General features: G+C 37.4%; 1 protein-coding gene across 16 annotated transcripts in view; it reads left to right on the top strand.

The window, feature by feature from the left end:
- ERC1 (ELKS/RAB6-interacting/CAST family member 1) overlaps positions 1-13,052 on the top strand; it is a 302,320-nt gene that overhangs the window by 127,297 nt on the left and 161,971 nt on the right. For all 16 annotated transcript variants that reach the window (XM_084511007.1, XM_084511005.1, XM_084511011.1 and 13 more), the window contains one exon: positions 2,423-2,616. In XM_084511007.1, coding sequence (XP_084367133.1) covers positions 2,423-2,616 — 194 coding nt within the window. The remainder of the gene's footprint in view (positions 1-2,422; positions 2,617-13,052) is intronic.

Raw genomic sequence — 13,052 nt, 5'->3', positions numbered from 1 at the left:
CTGCTTATTTGGCGGTAAGGAATGTGGAAACATAGGCAGCCCTAACTCCAAAAGGTTTCACAAAGTTCTCAGGCTCACCAGGGACGCACTTGGAGCTGGAGCTGGCTCAGCAGCTCAGAAGCAGGATTTTCAGACTTACAGCTCAGTGACAGAGTGGGGAGGTTTGACATGGAAGTCTCTCAGAAATGGGGAGCCTAAACACACGGCCTCCAGAAAGGGCTCTGTTCTTCCAGGATTGGTGGTTGTTGGGCAGTCCTGCAGAGAGCCCAGCCCCAGAGACCTAGTAGTTGTCAGGCATTTTGTTCTAGGATAAAATACTGTGCAGGTTATCCAGTTATCTGGAACTCCTGCTTCAAATAAAACAAACCCCCGACTGTTTAGCATAGGCCCTCAGGCAGGCTGCTGCATGGCCAAGGCTCTGCAACATGAAGTGCTCTGGCACTCCTCAGCTCTGATGAGGCCGCACCGTGAGTACTGTGTTCAGTTTTGGGCCCCTCACTACAGGAAAGACATGGAGGTGCTGGAGTGTGCCCTTTCCAAAGAAGGGCAATGAAGCTGGTGAGGGGTCTGGAGAACAAGTCCTATGAGGAGTGGCTGAGGGAGCTGGGGTTGCTTAGTCTGGAGAAGAGGAGACTCAGGGGCGACCTTATGGCTCTCTATAGGTATCATAAAGGAGGCTGTAGCGAGGTGGAGGTTGGTCTACGCTAAAGTTGCGTCAGAGGAGGTTTAGGTTGGTTATTAGGAAGAACTTTTTTACCGAAAGGGTTGTTAGGCATTGGAGTGGGCTGCCCAGGGAAGTGGTTCAGTCATCATCGCTGGAGGTCTTTAAAAGACATTTATATGTAGAGCTTAGTGATGTGGTTTAGTGGAGGACTTGTTAGTGTTAGGTCAGAGGTTGGACTCGGTGATCTTGGAGGTCTCTTCCAACCTAGGTGATTCTGTGTTCCAGTATTCGAGCAACCCAGATTCGTCTCACAGTCCCAGTAAAGAGCGGCATTGAGGCATGCTTCTGTCCTGGACCACTCTGCTCTGAGATTCAGCAGAATTTCACTAGAACAGGGTGTGGGCTTTAACAGTTTTAATTAAAAACAGGAGATTCCAAGGTTAAAATGCTGAGGTCAGTGAATAGGTATTTTCCTTCAGTCTCATTTTGCTGAATAACTAAACTGCTTTCTTCAAGCGTGTCTTTGCTGTTGGTTGGTTCTATGGAAGCAGCAGCTTAAACCCAGACGTTTATGTTGCTGCAGTTCTGTCCAGTTGCCTTTAAAAGTAACAGAGTCCTATCCTGTTGGATCTAGTCTTACTGTGCTTTGGAGCAGAACATTTGCAGCTTGTAAAATAAATTTCCAAGCTACACAACAGGGGGAAAAGTCAATAGTTTTATGTTCTGTTGTAGGTTTGTTCCAGGGAAAAGCAAGGCCTTGAGTTCACAGGCAGTCTTGGTTGGCGGAATAGCTCCGCCAAACCTGCTATTCACTGAAGCAAATTTGAGCAGTTCTGAAGGAGCTTTGATTAATATCAAATTAGCAGTTCAAGATCCACAGGCATAGGGGGAGGGAGGGAATGTCTTACAAAGGTATGGTTTGCCCAGCTCTCCTGATGCAAGCTGACAACTACCCTTAGGACCCTGAAAAGATAGTCCTCAGTCTGCTGGTTTAAACTCAAGCATAAATACTGCCTTTTCTTTTCCTTTGCTATGTGTGGGAACCATTGAATTCATTTTACTAATAAATTAGTCATTTTTACAACAAATCAGGCCACTTAAAATAATTAAATTAATTAATTAAAAGAGTCTTAGCTGGAGCCATTTTGTCCTCAGTCCTCTGATGCTTCTTGTGCTCATAGCCTGATTTTAAAACATGCTTCCTAAACAACTAGTCAAAGATAATTTCATTATGTAGCCATATTCATATTAATCTGTATTTCTGAGATAACTAACAAGGACATCAGTTCAAGAGCACTGTCTGTGCAAATCTATCTGAAATTTCACATACAGATTTAGTAATTGGAAGCTATTAACCTGTGATTTGGTTTTCTAGATTATCCAGTTTAAAAAATATCTCAGATATCTAATTCTATGTTTATATCACTGTTATAGAAGTGTATTTTAGGAATTTTCTTTTTCCTTCCTTTCAAAGAGATTTAATGTTTTTCATATGTTTACTTTTTTTTTTGTCAGTTCTGTTTCAGTTAAAAAATCACTTAAAATTTTTGAACTCTCTCTATATTTTTTTTAAACATTTCTGAACTTTTCTCTTCCTGGAAAATATTTCCCATACTTAAAGTGGTATATGCACACTATGCTCATTTCTCTTTAATAATTAATCTTCTCATTTTGAAGTAGATATAGTTTTGCAGTCATTGTAATATCTGTAAAGTATGTGTGTGAGTAAAGTGTTTTTCCTGACTCTTTTTCTCACAGGCTCATGAGGCAACTCTTGAGGCGAGGGCCAGTCCAGAGCTGAGTGATCGTATGCAGCAGCTGGAACGGGAGGTAACACGGTATCGGGAAGAATCTGGCAAGGCTCAGGCTGAAGTGGATCGTCTTCTGGAAATCTTGAAAGAGATGGAAAATGAGAAGAATGATAAGGATAAGAAGATTGCAGAACTGGAAAGGTGAGAACGGTATAAATTTACTACAGTCACAAAAGAGCTGCCTAAAGTTAGAGATAACGTATTCCGTTTTTCTTGTCTTAGAAACCTTGGAGTGTCTATTTTGGGAAAGTCTCATTAGTGTTTTTCTGCTTCAGTACTTAATTTTAGTAGTGAAAATTTTCTTACTGGGTGCTCTTATTAACTAGTTCCTCAAAAGCAGAGCTGATAAGATAGAACTAGAAGGGTAGATAGAACTGTCAGGGAGTGGAGATGGTAGGAAAAGTTGCCAACACTGTAGTGTATTTGAAGAACAATTTATTCATTTTGTTTAATAAATTCCTCGGGTATGGTTCTCCCACACACAAAAAAAAATCAAACAGGAAAAATGACTTTTACGAACTCATGATGGTTACCTTCTTCTGACAGATGGCATTGAAACTCTTTGTTATGGTAGAGACACAGGTGAAGTTTGGCTAATGTAAAGCTGAATGAATAGATTAGGTTTTGTCCAAACCAAATGTAATAAACATTTTCCATCTTTGTGTTGGAGACAGGATATTGAGATATTTTTTCTACTCTTGAGTGTCCCAAACAAAAATAGTAGTGTATTATGATTCCATGACATTTGCATCACAATCCAGTAGATCTTGAGAATGACCTGAAACAGATTCTCTTCTCTGTTATTTTCTCACCTTCTAATGGTTTGAGAGAGATTTTCTAAGCAGAAATACCTGTTTGTTTTTGTTTGTTTGTTTTTGTTTTGTTTTGTTTTTTACTCAACCATTCATGATAAAGAATCACTTACTTAGAAGAGAAAAATGGAAATTTGATTATTCCCCTTTGCATTTGCCTTGTGCCAGAATAGTGTCCGAGAAGTGAGAGAAATTAAAGAGAAGATATTTCAGGTACTTCATGAGGGCGATAGTGATTTTCATTGAGTTGATGATAGTCAAATAATGGGCTCCTCTGAATGATTTGAAAAATTCTGTTCTAAGAAGCTCTGCTAATAGAAAGGCCACCCTAGGGATCTGAGATTGTTTTCACGATATTCAGAGAAAGCATTAACAGGAAGGTGAGATTTTAACTTCCGCAGCATCTGCTGTGTGCCTTCATTTTTCTTCTTTCATCTTGTGTAAGAAAATCTCAGTGATAAATCATGTGGGGAGAAGATCCTCTGAGTCCACTAACTTCAAATAATTTGCTTGTACTGCAGTGAAACTACTGGACTGAATAGCTTTACTCAGCTGTATCTTTCACTGTAGGATGTATTCTTATTTTCTTGAAAGTTATAGAGCAGTTCAGGTTGTCAGTTAGGTTTCTTCTCTCTTTGTGGTTGTACGGATCATCTTGTTTTGTTACTTCTTACAACTGTGGTATAAGTTCAAACACTCAAAAGTGAACATAATGAACTTCCTAGCCATCTTCCCTTTTTTCTGAATGATTTAACTTTCAGCCCATTCCATATATCATGTATTCAGAAGAGCATTTGGGCAATAGATTGGTAGAGAAGGTGCATTAAGTATAGCTAAAGAAATATAAATAGTAGTTCCAAGTCATGTTTTCCTGCAGGATTTTTCAGTCCCTTACAAGTGTCTATCTCAGGCATTGAATTCCTGATGTAAGTATTACGAGTTGATGAGGGGGTCAGGAGCAACAAACATCAAAAAGAACTAAGGTAGGGGGAAGAAATCTGTTCTTAGTGATTTAATTCTTTCTGTATGCAGAAGGAATTACTGACCAGGAAAAGCGAATTGGAAATATTAATCACTCCTTACAATCTGATTCGTAGAGGAGAATGGAATGGCAGGAAGAGAATTTTCTTATGCGTGGTTTTAATATGTCTGACTGTTTATTTTTTTTTTAAATTATGTTAGCATTCTGAAATTCCAGTCCAGATTGGGACTTTCAGTGTCAAAAACTGAATGAATACATATAAATGGCTTATAATCAAAATAGCTTATAGTCTATAAAAAGATAGCAAAGAAGAGAAACAAAGCCAGACCTTTTTCTCTTTTATAGATAAAAGCACTGGCACCCAGGCATTAAAGAGTTATAGAGACTCTTTTTCTTTGAAAAGATGAAATTCCAGAGATCAGCAAAGCAGTTACTAAGTTTTCTGTGCTAAAGTGGTTGTTTGCTGCTGCTTACCAGTCACAAAACAAAGTTATGCTATGTCAATGAAAGCATAAAACCCAAAAGTGACTGGATATCATTCCATAACAACTTTGTGGAATACTTTGACTATTTGCTGTTATCCATTCCTTCTTACCAACTGATCTCTGCTATTATTAAAAGATATATAGTGAGTGCCCTCTTCACTTCTTAGCTTGTTTTCTTTTCTGCCAGTACTGAGATAGAATATTTCTTTTCTTTTGCTTCTAGTAATTTTAACATGTATTTCAGCTGTGTCAAAGAGGAGACTACTTTTGTTATTATGTGATTTACTGCAGCTATGTAAATCAAGGAAAAAAAAATCTGAAAATATTCATATTCATTAACCACTGTAAGTGGGAATGGAAAGGGTCCTCAAGTTCTGGAGACCCAAGGTACATATTGTTAGTGTGGTAAATTAGCAAAATAACAATGATTTTTCAGGTGGAACTGCAATATAATCACTTTATTTATAAATATCATTTATACTACAAAGTATCATTTCAGATACTTTGTAGTGACTACATGACTACAAAGTGAGTACATTCTCATCTGAATAATTGCTGAACTTTCTATTTTGCCTTAGTTCTTTTCAATTCCCCCCCCATCTCTGTTTTCTGAACGCTTGCTTTCTACTTGTGAGCTTTTACATAAAGCAGAGATTTTAACATGCCTATTAAATATATAGTTTTTTTTTTTTTTTTTTTTTTAATATATATAGATACAATATAGGTGTTTACCATGTTTGTTTATAAATTATTGTTTCATGCTAAACGGATATATCCAGGCACGTTATGAGGACGTTCTAGAGCTACAGTCTTGGTTTCCAGGCAAGAATTGATAATGTTGCCTTGTAAGAGTCCTTCCTAAACCAGTCCATGCAGAGTAAGCTAGAAATCATGACTTCTAATGCCTCTACAGCTGTTCAAACTCTTCTGTGTAAATAAGAACTTTGATGCTTGCAGAAGCATTTGTCAGCAAACAGGAGTGAATATAGCTGTGTCTGTTAGGAACTGTTATTTTAGCATGTAGGGCAACATGAGAAGAAATAAGTCACATTCAGAGAGTAACTGTAGTCATGAAAATGGGATTTTTCAAAAGAGACAGTCTCTCCCTGGAGTTTTTCCTTATGCTAGTTATATGTGACAACTGGACTAGGAGGAGAAGAGAAATAATAACTTGGTTTTGTCCGTAGAAGAGAAGAAATGAAACACCTGTTAGAGAGGTATGTACAGTGAAGCAGAAGGAGAAAAGGTAGGAGGAGAGGAAGATGAAGTGGAAAGCAGAAGGCTGTCATTATGAACCTTTTCAATGATTGCAAAACTGCCTTTAGTTCAGATTAAAAAAAAATAATAATAAAAAAAATAGGGAAATGCTTCCACTCTTTAGTAACTGTTGCAATTACTGGGTGGGGGACTTTGTTTTTCACTTGTGAATGGGAGGGAAGATTTCCAAAAATAATGTATTAAATGTGGTGCATGCTATGCAAACTTTTGAAAAACACTTTGGAATCAACATCAGATTTGGAGCACAAACTCACTAATTTATAGTCTCTGTGGGCAGGATTTTGTTTTTTTTTTTTATGGGGAGGTGGGCCATAAATTTCCATTTCTTTTGTGGGTGAACAGCCCAAAAAGTTTTGGTTTTGTCCCAGTTGTGGTGGTGTAGAGGTTTTGTAGCTGTCTGGTTATTCACTTTTTTTCTAATGAACTGTTTGCTTTTTGCATTGCCATTCCATAACCTCCTGTCTCTCTGTAACTTTTCATTTTGTGTCTTGTTTCCTTCCTCACTTTTTCTTTCCATTTATATTGTCACGTCCTGGTTCCACGAGTTGTTTTGTTTTGTACGTGTGGGGGTTTTTTGACTATGCCTTTTCTCAGAAAGCACGCCTCCCGCAAATTGCACCCTCCCTACCAGGTGTCGGTCCCTGCACCGCAACACGTAGGGGGGTTTGTGTGGGACTTCCTGGGAAAGTGAGTGCTCTGTAAGGCTACTGTTCCGTACGGGGTGGAATGTCACTGCTGGCTGCTGCTGCTGCTGCTGCTGTTTGGGGCTGCTGCAATTACGCTTGTTTTCTTAGATTAAACAGGAACTAGTTATGCCAAATACAAGCTCTAACAGTCTCTGCGTTCAAGTCCTGCCACGGTGGTTATGACCACAGTCCAAAGCAGGGTTGCTGCTATTCTTGATTTAAACTCTGTAGAAACTGGTACTTTTTAGTCTAATTTTCTGCTGTGTTTTACCTTTGGTTCTAATCTCCGATATAAGTTCTGCTAACCATCTAAAACACAAGTGCTCTAAAATGTGCCATTAATAGAGGTCAGTATTGCCTTGTTATTATTTTTTTTGTGGTTACTGTCCTGTACAGAGAAAAAAAAAAAGAGGAGAAAACAAAAAGTATGTACTTAAGAGGCAGTAGTAAATACATATGTAGATGTTGTTTCAGAAGTAAGCACTGTATGTATGGAAGTCATGATAGCAGTTACAGACTTCAACCAGATTTTAACTTGGTATGCTCACTGTATTGGATAGGTAGTCCTTGTAAGCACATAGGGCACTACCACTTTTTTTCTGAAGGAAACTTGACTTTGACTGGGGACCAAAAGAAGACAGTGCCCACCTTTGGAGTACCAGCAGTCCCATTAAGGACAGCTGAAGATGATGACTTTTAAGGGAGAGATTTTGGTGAGTCTTTCTAGAAAGAATTTAAGGATGCCTTGTTAAAGAAGAAACCTTAGATCTTTTGATATGTATAGCTTTTCTGAAGCTAAAAGATACTCCTCATCTTAAAAATTTCTTCTCAAGAAAGAATAAAAGATTCAAAAATGTAGGGCGATACAGAAGGAATGCTGAAAAACACGGACAGTAGGAGGAAGTATCTTACTCTGCCTATAAGATGGCAATATGTTTGCATCTGTGGATGGTAGAGGAGGAGAGAAATTAACTGCATGTTCCATCAGATTTGTGGTTTTCTAAATTAGTATAAAGAAAACTATAGTAGTAAATTGTGCCCTAAGCTTATCTTAAGTCAACAATTTGAAGTTGAAATACATATTTTCAAACTACTGCTGATATCTTGCAATAATTGTCCAGGGCTTTCAAGTTGCTTCTGTGCATTTTAAAAGATTTTTAAAAGAGAATTTCTAAACAAGAACTGCATCAGGGCATATAAGGAATTTAAAATGAAAGGGATGGTATCAAATTAAAGAACAGGAAGGTGTTGATAAAGTCATAATCATCACAGTTAATTTTAACCTTAAGAGATGGTATATCTATAATTCTATGTTATAATATGGGAAGGCTTGTTAAAGTAATCCAAAAATAATGTGAACTCTTATTCAGGCACAGGAAAAAATGAAATAATTAAGTATCAATTTAAAACAGTTAATGCATTTGGGTACCTTAAATCACAAAGGCAAATTGAGTATTTTTATGTCATGGTTGAATGGTGTGAATACAGAGCAGAATTCTCTGTTGTTAATTATGCTTTCAGATGCATGCATGTGCATACTAGTGTTTTTTTATCTCTTTTTCTTCACCTCCTTCAAAATTTAAAGATTTTCATCTGCTTCCCATCAAAAATCACTAGATTAAGTGAGTATTAAATTTCTAAGTTTAATCACTCAAAATTTCAGACATTCCAAAATGAAGATTGCCATATAACGTTAATTCACCTCCTTTGTGAGCTTATATATCACAGTGAAGTGACACAGTCTTTAACCACATGAACACATTTTTCCATAAGACTGTTGCCTTTGGTGTGTAAAGGGCACATCTGTAATTGTCGCCCAGAAAACAGGGTGAGACTGATACCTGTCATGGACAATTTCAGCAGAATTTGTTAATACCTGAGAAGAAATTGAGAACAAGGTCTTGTAAAGAAAGAAGTAGTTAGGCCCATAATTAGTCCAGCTCCATCAATGACCACACAAATCTGTTGAAAGTAAAGATTTTCATGATTTCCAAGTTTGGAAATGAAGAAATCCTTTCTTTTCAGTCTTGTTTTGTCATCATACAAAATGAACATTAGGCCTGAAGTCCCACATGGAGTTTCACAAGGGATAAAATAATAGATTTTATAACACTATAACTGCTGTAAACAGATAAGGATACAAGACACAAACAGTTTTACTCATAGGTACTTAAATTCCGACATTTGAAATTATTCTGATTTTCAGAAGGCAAGTGTCTGCCTTCAGAAAGTCAACCTTTGTTAAGATGCCTTAAGATCAACACTGAAATCACTTTTGAAACCTACTTCTAAGAAAGGATGAGAGAGAGAGAGATTGCCAGTAACTGTAGAGAGGATCAGATAAAGAAGCCCTCACAATGATTTTATAGTGACTCCTCAATCCATCCTCACCTTTTTCTTATAATAGTATAAACTTTTCTCATTTGTTGTTTATTTAGCTGTCCTTTATTTCCCATTCTCTCCCTTTTCCTTTCGTTTGTGGGAAACCGAAACTTTGTGTTACTGCAGAAGCAGCTGCTTAAAAATACACAGCCACAGAACCCAGAATAGTCCAGCCCTTGGCACATCAGGAAGTCAGAGCTGATGCAGGCTATGGCTGAATGAGCTTGCCTATGGTACCCCATCACTGAACCTCCTAATCCAGTGTTCAAGCATGAAATTCCATGTTCAGGCAGGCAGGAATCACAGAATCACAGAATTTCTAGGTTGGAAGAGACCTCAAGATCATCGAGTCCAACCTCTGACCTAACGCTAACAGTCCCCACTAAACCATATCCCTAAGCTCTACATCTAAACGTCTTTTGAAGACTTCCAGGGATGGTGACTCCACCACTTCCCTGGGCAGCCTGTTCCTGAATGATACTCTTCAACTGAGCAATTTGTCTCTACAGAGCTATGTGCAGACTGTATCCTCGATTACATTCAGCAATGGCCTAAAAGCATTAGTTAATCTGGTCTTCCCAGACTAAGCATCTTATCTTGTGCCCTCCAAGGAGGACCTTATGCTAAAGCAATATTTATAAGGAGGGAGAAGCATCCATTGTGAGCTTTTTAGAAAGCTTCTACAGCTTTACTGTAGCATTAAAGTTCTGATTGTTTTTATCATTAAATCAGGGTTGTTATTAAGCATTCCCTCTCCTGCCCAAATCTATTCACTGTAATGAATATAGGAGCTGTCATCTGATGATGCCTGCATTATACCAGTGATGGGTTTTATTTAGCAAATACCTCCCAACACAACTGGTAGATCAGTGGAGTGTAAGAACTGTGATATAATTAAAATAATTATAAAATCAGAGGAGAAAGAAAATTATGTAAATAATGAATCTAGTGTGTGTATCAGTGTTTCATTGTTACCTGCATTGGCTACACCTTTTAAAAAGCTGTATTGCATTGTTTAAGTCAACATCTTTAAGCACTCTGAGGGTACCCATACTCACAATGCTAGTATGTAAAGAGTAAAAAAAATATTCCTTTTTGTACAACCGACACAGTAAGGATAAAAGTGATAAATCCTCACGTTGTCTTGGAACACAGTAATAACCATTATGCCAGTGAAATAATGTTAGTTCTCCCAGGGACACCCAAGCTCACATTTGTGCTCATGTGTGTGCAAAAAAAACTCTTTCCCTCTCTTCTCCATCCCTCTAAATATCAGATAAAAAGAAAGGAAAAGACCAACCATCATTCTTTTTTACCAAGAAAAGGTTTCAGAAGTGGTAAAGCATAAATTGCCTTTCTACGTCCAAATTGACACAAGGAAAATCAAGTGTGTATTCTTGAAAATCTGTCAGATTACTTTGAAGGAAATACGAAGTAGTAAATGTACACAATCACTCACTGCCAAGTAGAATTCAAAGGTTGACTAGAAATCATTACACAAATGTCTCCCTAAGTACATCTGAAATTAACAAGGCAGACCTATTCCACACTTAATAACACGCAAGCTCAAGGAAAAAATTATAGCTGGGATGATAAACAGCTTTTCAAATATATACATTAATTAAAATACTGAATATTCACACTTCACGACCTTTTGGTCTGTACCCAGAAATCATATTTAAATTGGCTAGATCTTTAAGATTAATCAGTTAGCATCTTAAAAGAGAATGGATTTCTCTGAGACTACCAGTTGATGTATTGTGTCCCTGTATGACGATTGCATCAGGGTACGCAATTAATGGGGCGGGGCTGAAGAGCTGCTGCTGGATCTTGTAAGGAATGCTGCAAATGTGTGTTCCTGTTCAGAGTGAAATAGTGCCAACCAAAAAGTACTTCTTCGCTGTGTCATGAGTGTGTTTCACCCTGCGTTGGGTCTGCTTGCTTGGGCTGCTTCCGTGGGGCAGGTGCTTTCTGTGCTGTGCTGATCAATTTCACTGATGTGGCCCCTGCACTGGGGGCTCCCCTGGTCTGCTGCAGATCGCCCTTCACTGTCCTAATATATTGCTAGCGACTGTAGCTGTCTGCCTCATTGTTAGTTTGAGTGCCAGCACTGTTCCAGATTTATTTCTAATTGTAATGTGCTTTCAAAGGCAACTGACACATTCCTCATTTCTGTTTGGATAAATATTGCGATTATCCTGAAATCCTATTTCATATATTTTTTTAATATTTTGAACCCTTATAAAAGCATGAAAAAGGGACTAGTGATTACACAAAATGCGTTTTTCTTACTAAGAAATAATTTATTCCATAGCAAAATGAAGATGTAGCAATAATTACTCTCCATTCAAATCCTGTGCAGCTGGCTAAATAATATTTCTGTACTGTAGAGAAAATTGCAAGTGACCTCAGCACAGCTTTTCAGATACTGTTTTGCCTTCATCTTATGCCAACAAAAGACACTACCTTCTAATACCAGTTGCAAGAATGTTGTGGTTAATTCAAATACTGCAGAACTATCCTAAATTTTATCCTATAGTTTTTTTCCGCTGTTATTTTGAAGAAACAATATCATAATATTATCGTAATGGAAACAGTAACTACAAAGTGTCCCTGTAACACAAATGAGAATTCTTAAGCTTTCACAATCTGGATTCAGTAACAGCTATAAAAAGAGACAAACTTTTTTTTCCCCTTTCTTATTTAGTCCCACATCTAGCCAAGCCGTTGTTTTCACTTTTCTGTTCCCTTTTGATAAATTTAATTGACCAGACATGGTTCTATAGTTCATCCTAGAGAGCATAATCTTGGATTTCAGTCAGAATTACAGTTGCACCATTTACTATATAAATTAACTGGGGCTCTTGGAACATTATGACTTAGTTGAAGATCAAACACTGAGTATGTAGTATTTTGCATTTTCCAAGTCTCATCTTTCCTGAAGTCCCCAAATAACACAGCCTTTAAAAGAGCAATCCTGGAAGAACTCATTTGAAGGATATGAATTTAAAAGCCTAAGAAATATATCTTTACACTGGTTTATACGTTATGGAACAACAATACACTTTGAAATTCACTTTGAAACTGCTCCTTGTACAAATTCGATATCCAACATAGCTGGTTGTAAAATTTATGCCAGAGGTAAGGACTTTAAATTCCATTTATGTAGTTCCTTATAGCCAGAGTAATAAGGCATATAGCAACTAGACTATTCTATAGAAATATTTTCTCCAGACAATAGCCTACCTTTAGGCCTTTATAAAGAGAAATCTGTCCATCAGTAAAGCACAACATGCGCTGTAGAAGGCAAATTGATGTTTTGGGCAGCAGGACATTTACTTTTTTTCTCTTCCGGTGATTGAAAAAGAATAAAATTTAAAATCAGATTAAAATAATATGTATTCATGGCTCTTTGTTGACTTACATTGCTGTTATCAGTGAAATTGACAGCAGATGCCTATGAAAAGATATTGAAGATATATGAAAAGAAGCAATAATGAACCTATGGGGTCTCATGTTTTACAGAGAACTCCAGCATTTTGGTTTGTCCAATCCTGCTATTGAACAATGTTGGAGAGAACTGTCAAAGATATGCCTGTTCGGTCATTATTGTTTTTAGATTGCACCGTACATGGGAGAGTTGAGACAGAACGTTGTAGGAAGAGGCAGATGCTTCCTTTTTTTGCCATTGAAAAGGTGACTTCAATGTCAACATTAAGAAAGATGAACTTTTAGCTTTGACAGGTCTTCAGGACTTGAAGACTTCATGTATTTTTTACCTTCTGTTCCCTTTTGACAAGTCTGGGTCATCAGCAGGAAAAATTAAAAAAATGTTTCTTGATTATGGAGACAAAATAAGCCCCTGGAAGAAGATGGCATTAAGGAACATCTTAGGGCTCATCTCAGACAGTCAACTTCGATGTTTTTGAAAAGTTAGCAAGAATTCTGGAAG

Source organism: Aythya ferina (assembly GCF_964211825.1).
Source record: "Aythya ferina genome assembly, chromosome: 1".
NCBI lineage: Eukaryota > Metazoa > Chordata > Aves > Anseriformes > Anatidae > Aythya > Aythya ferina.
The sequence above is the reverse complement of the archived record's forward strand: the minus strand, read 5'-3'. Positions and strand labels throughout refer to the sequence as shown.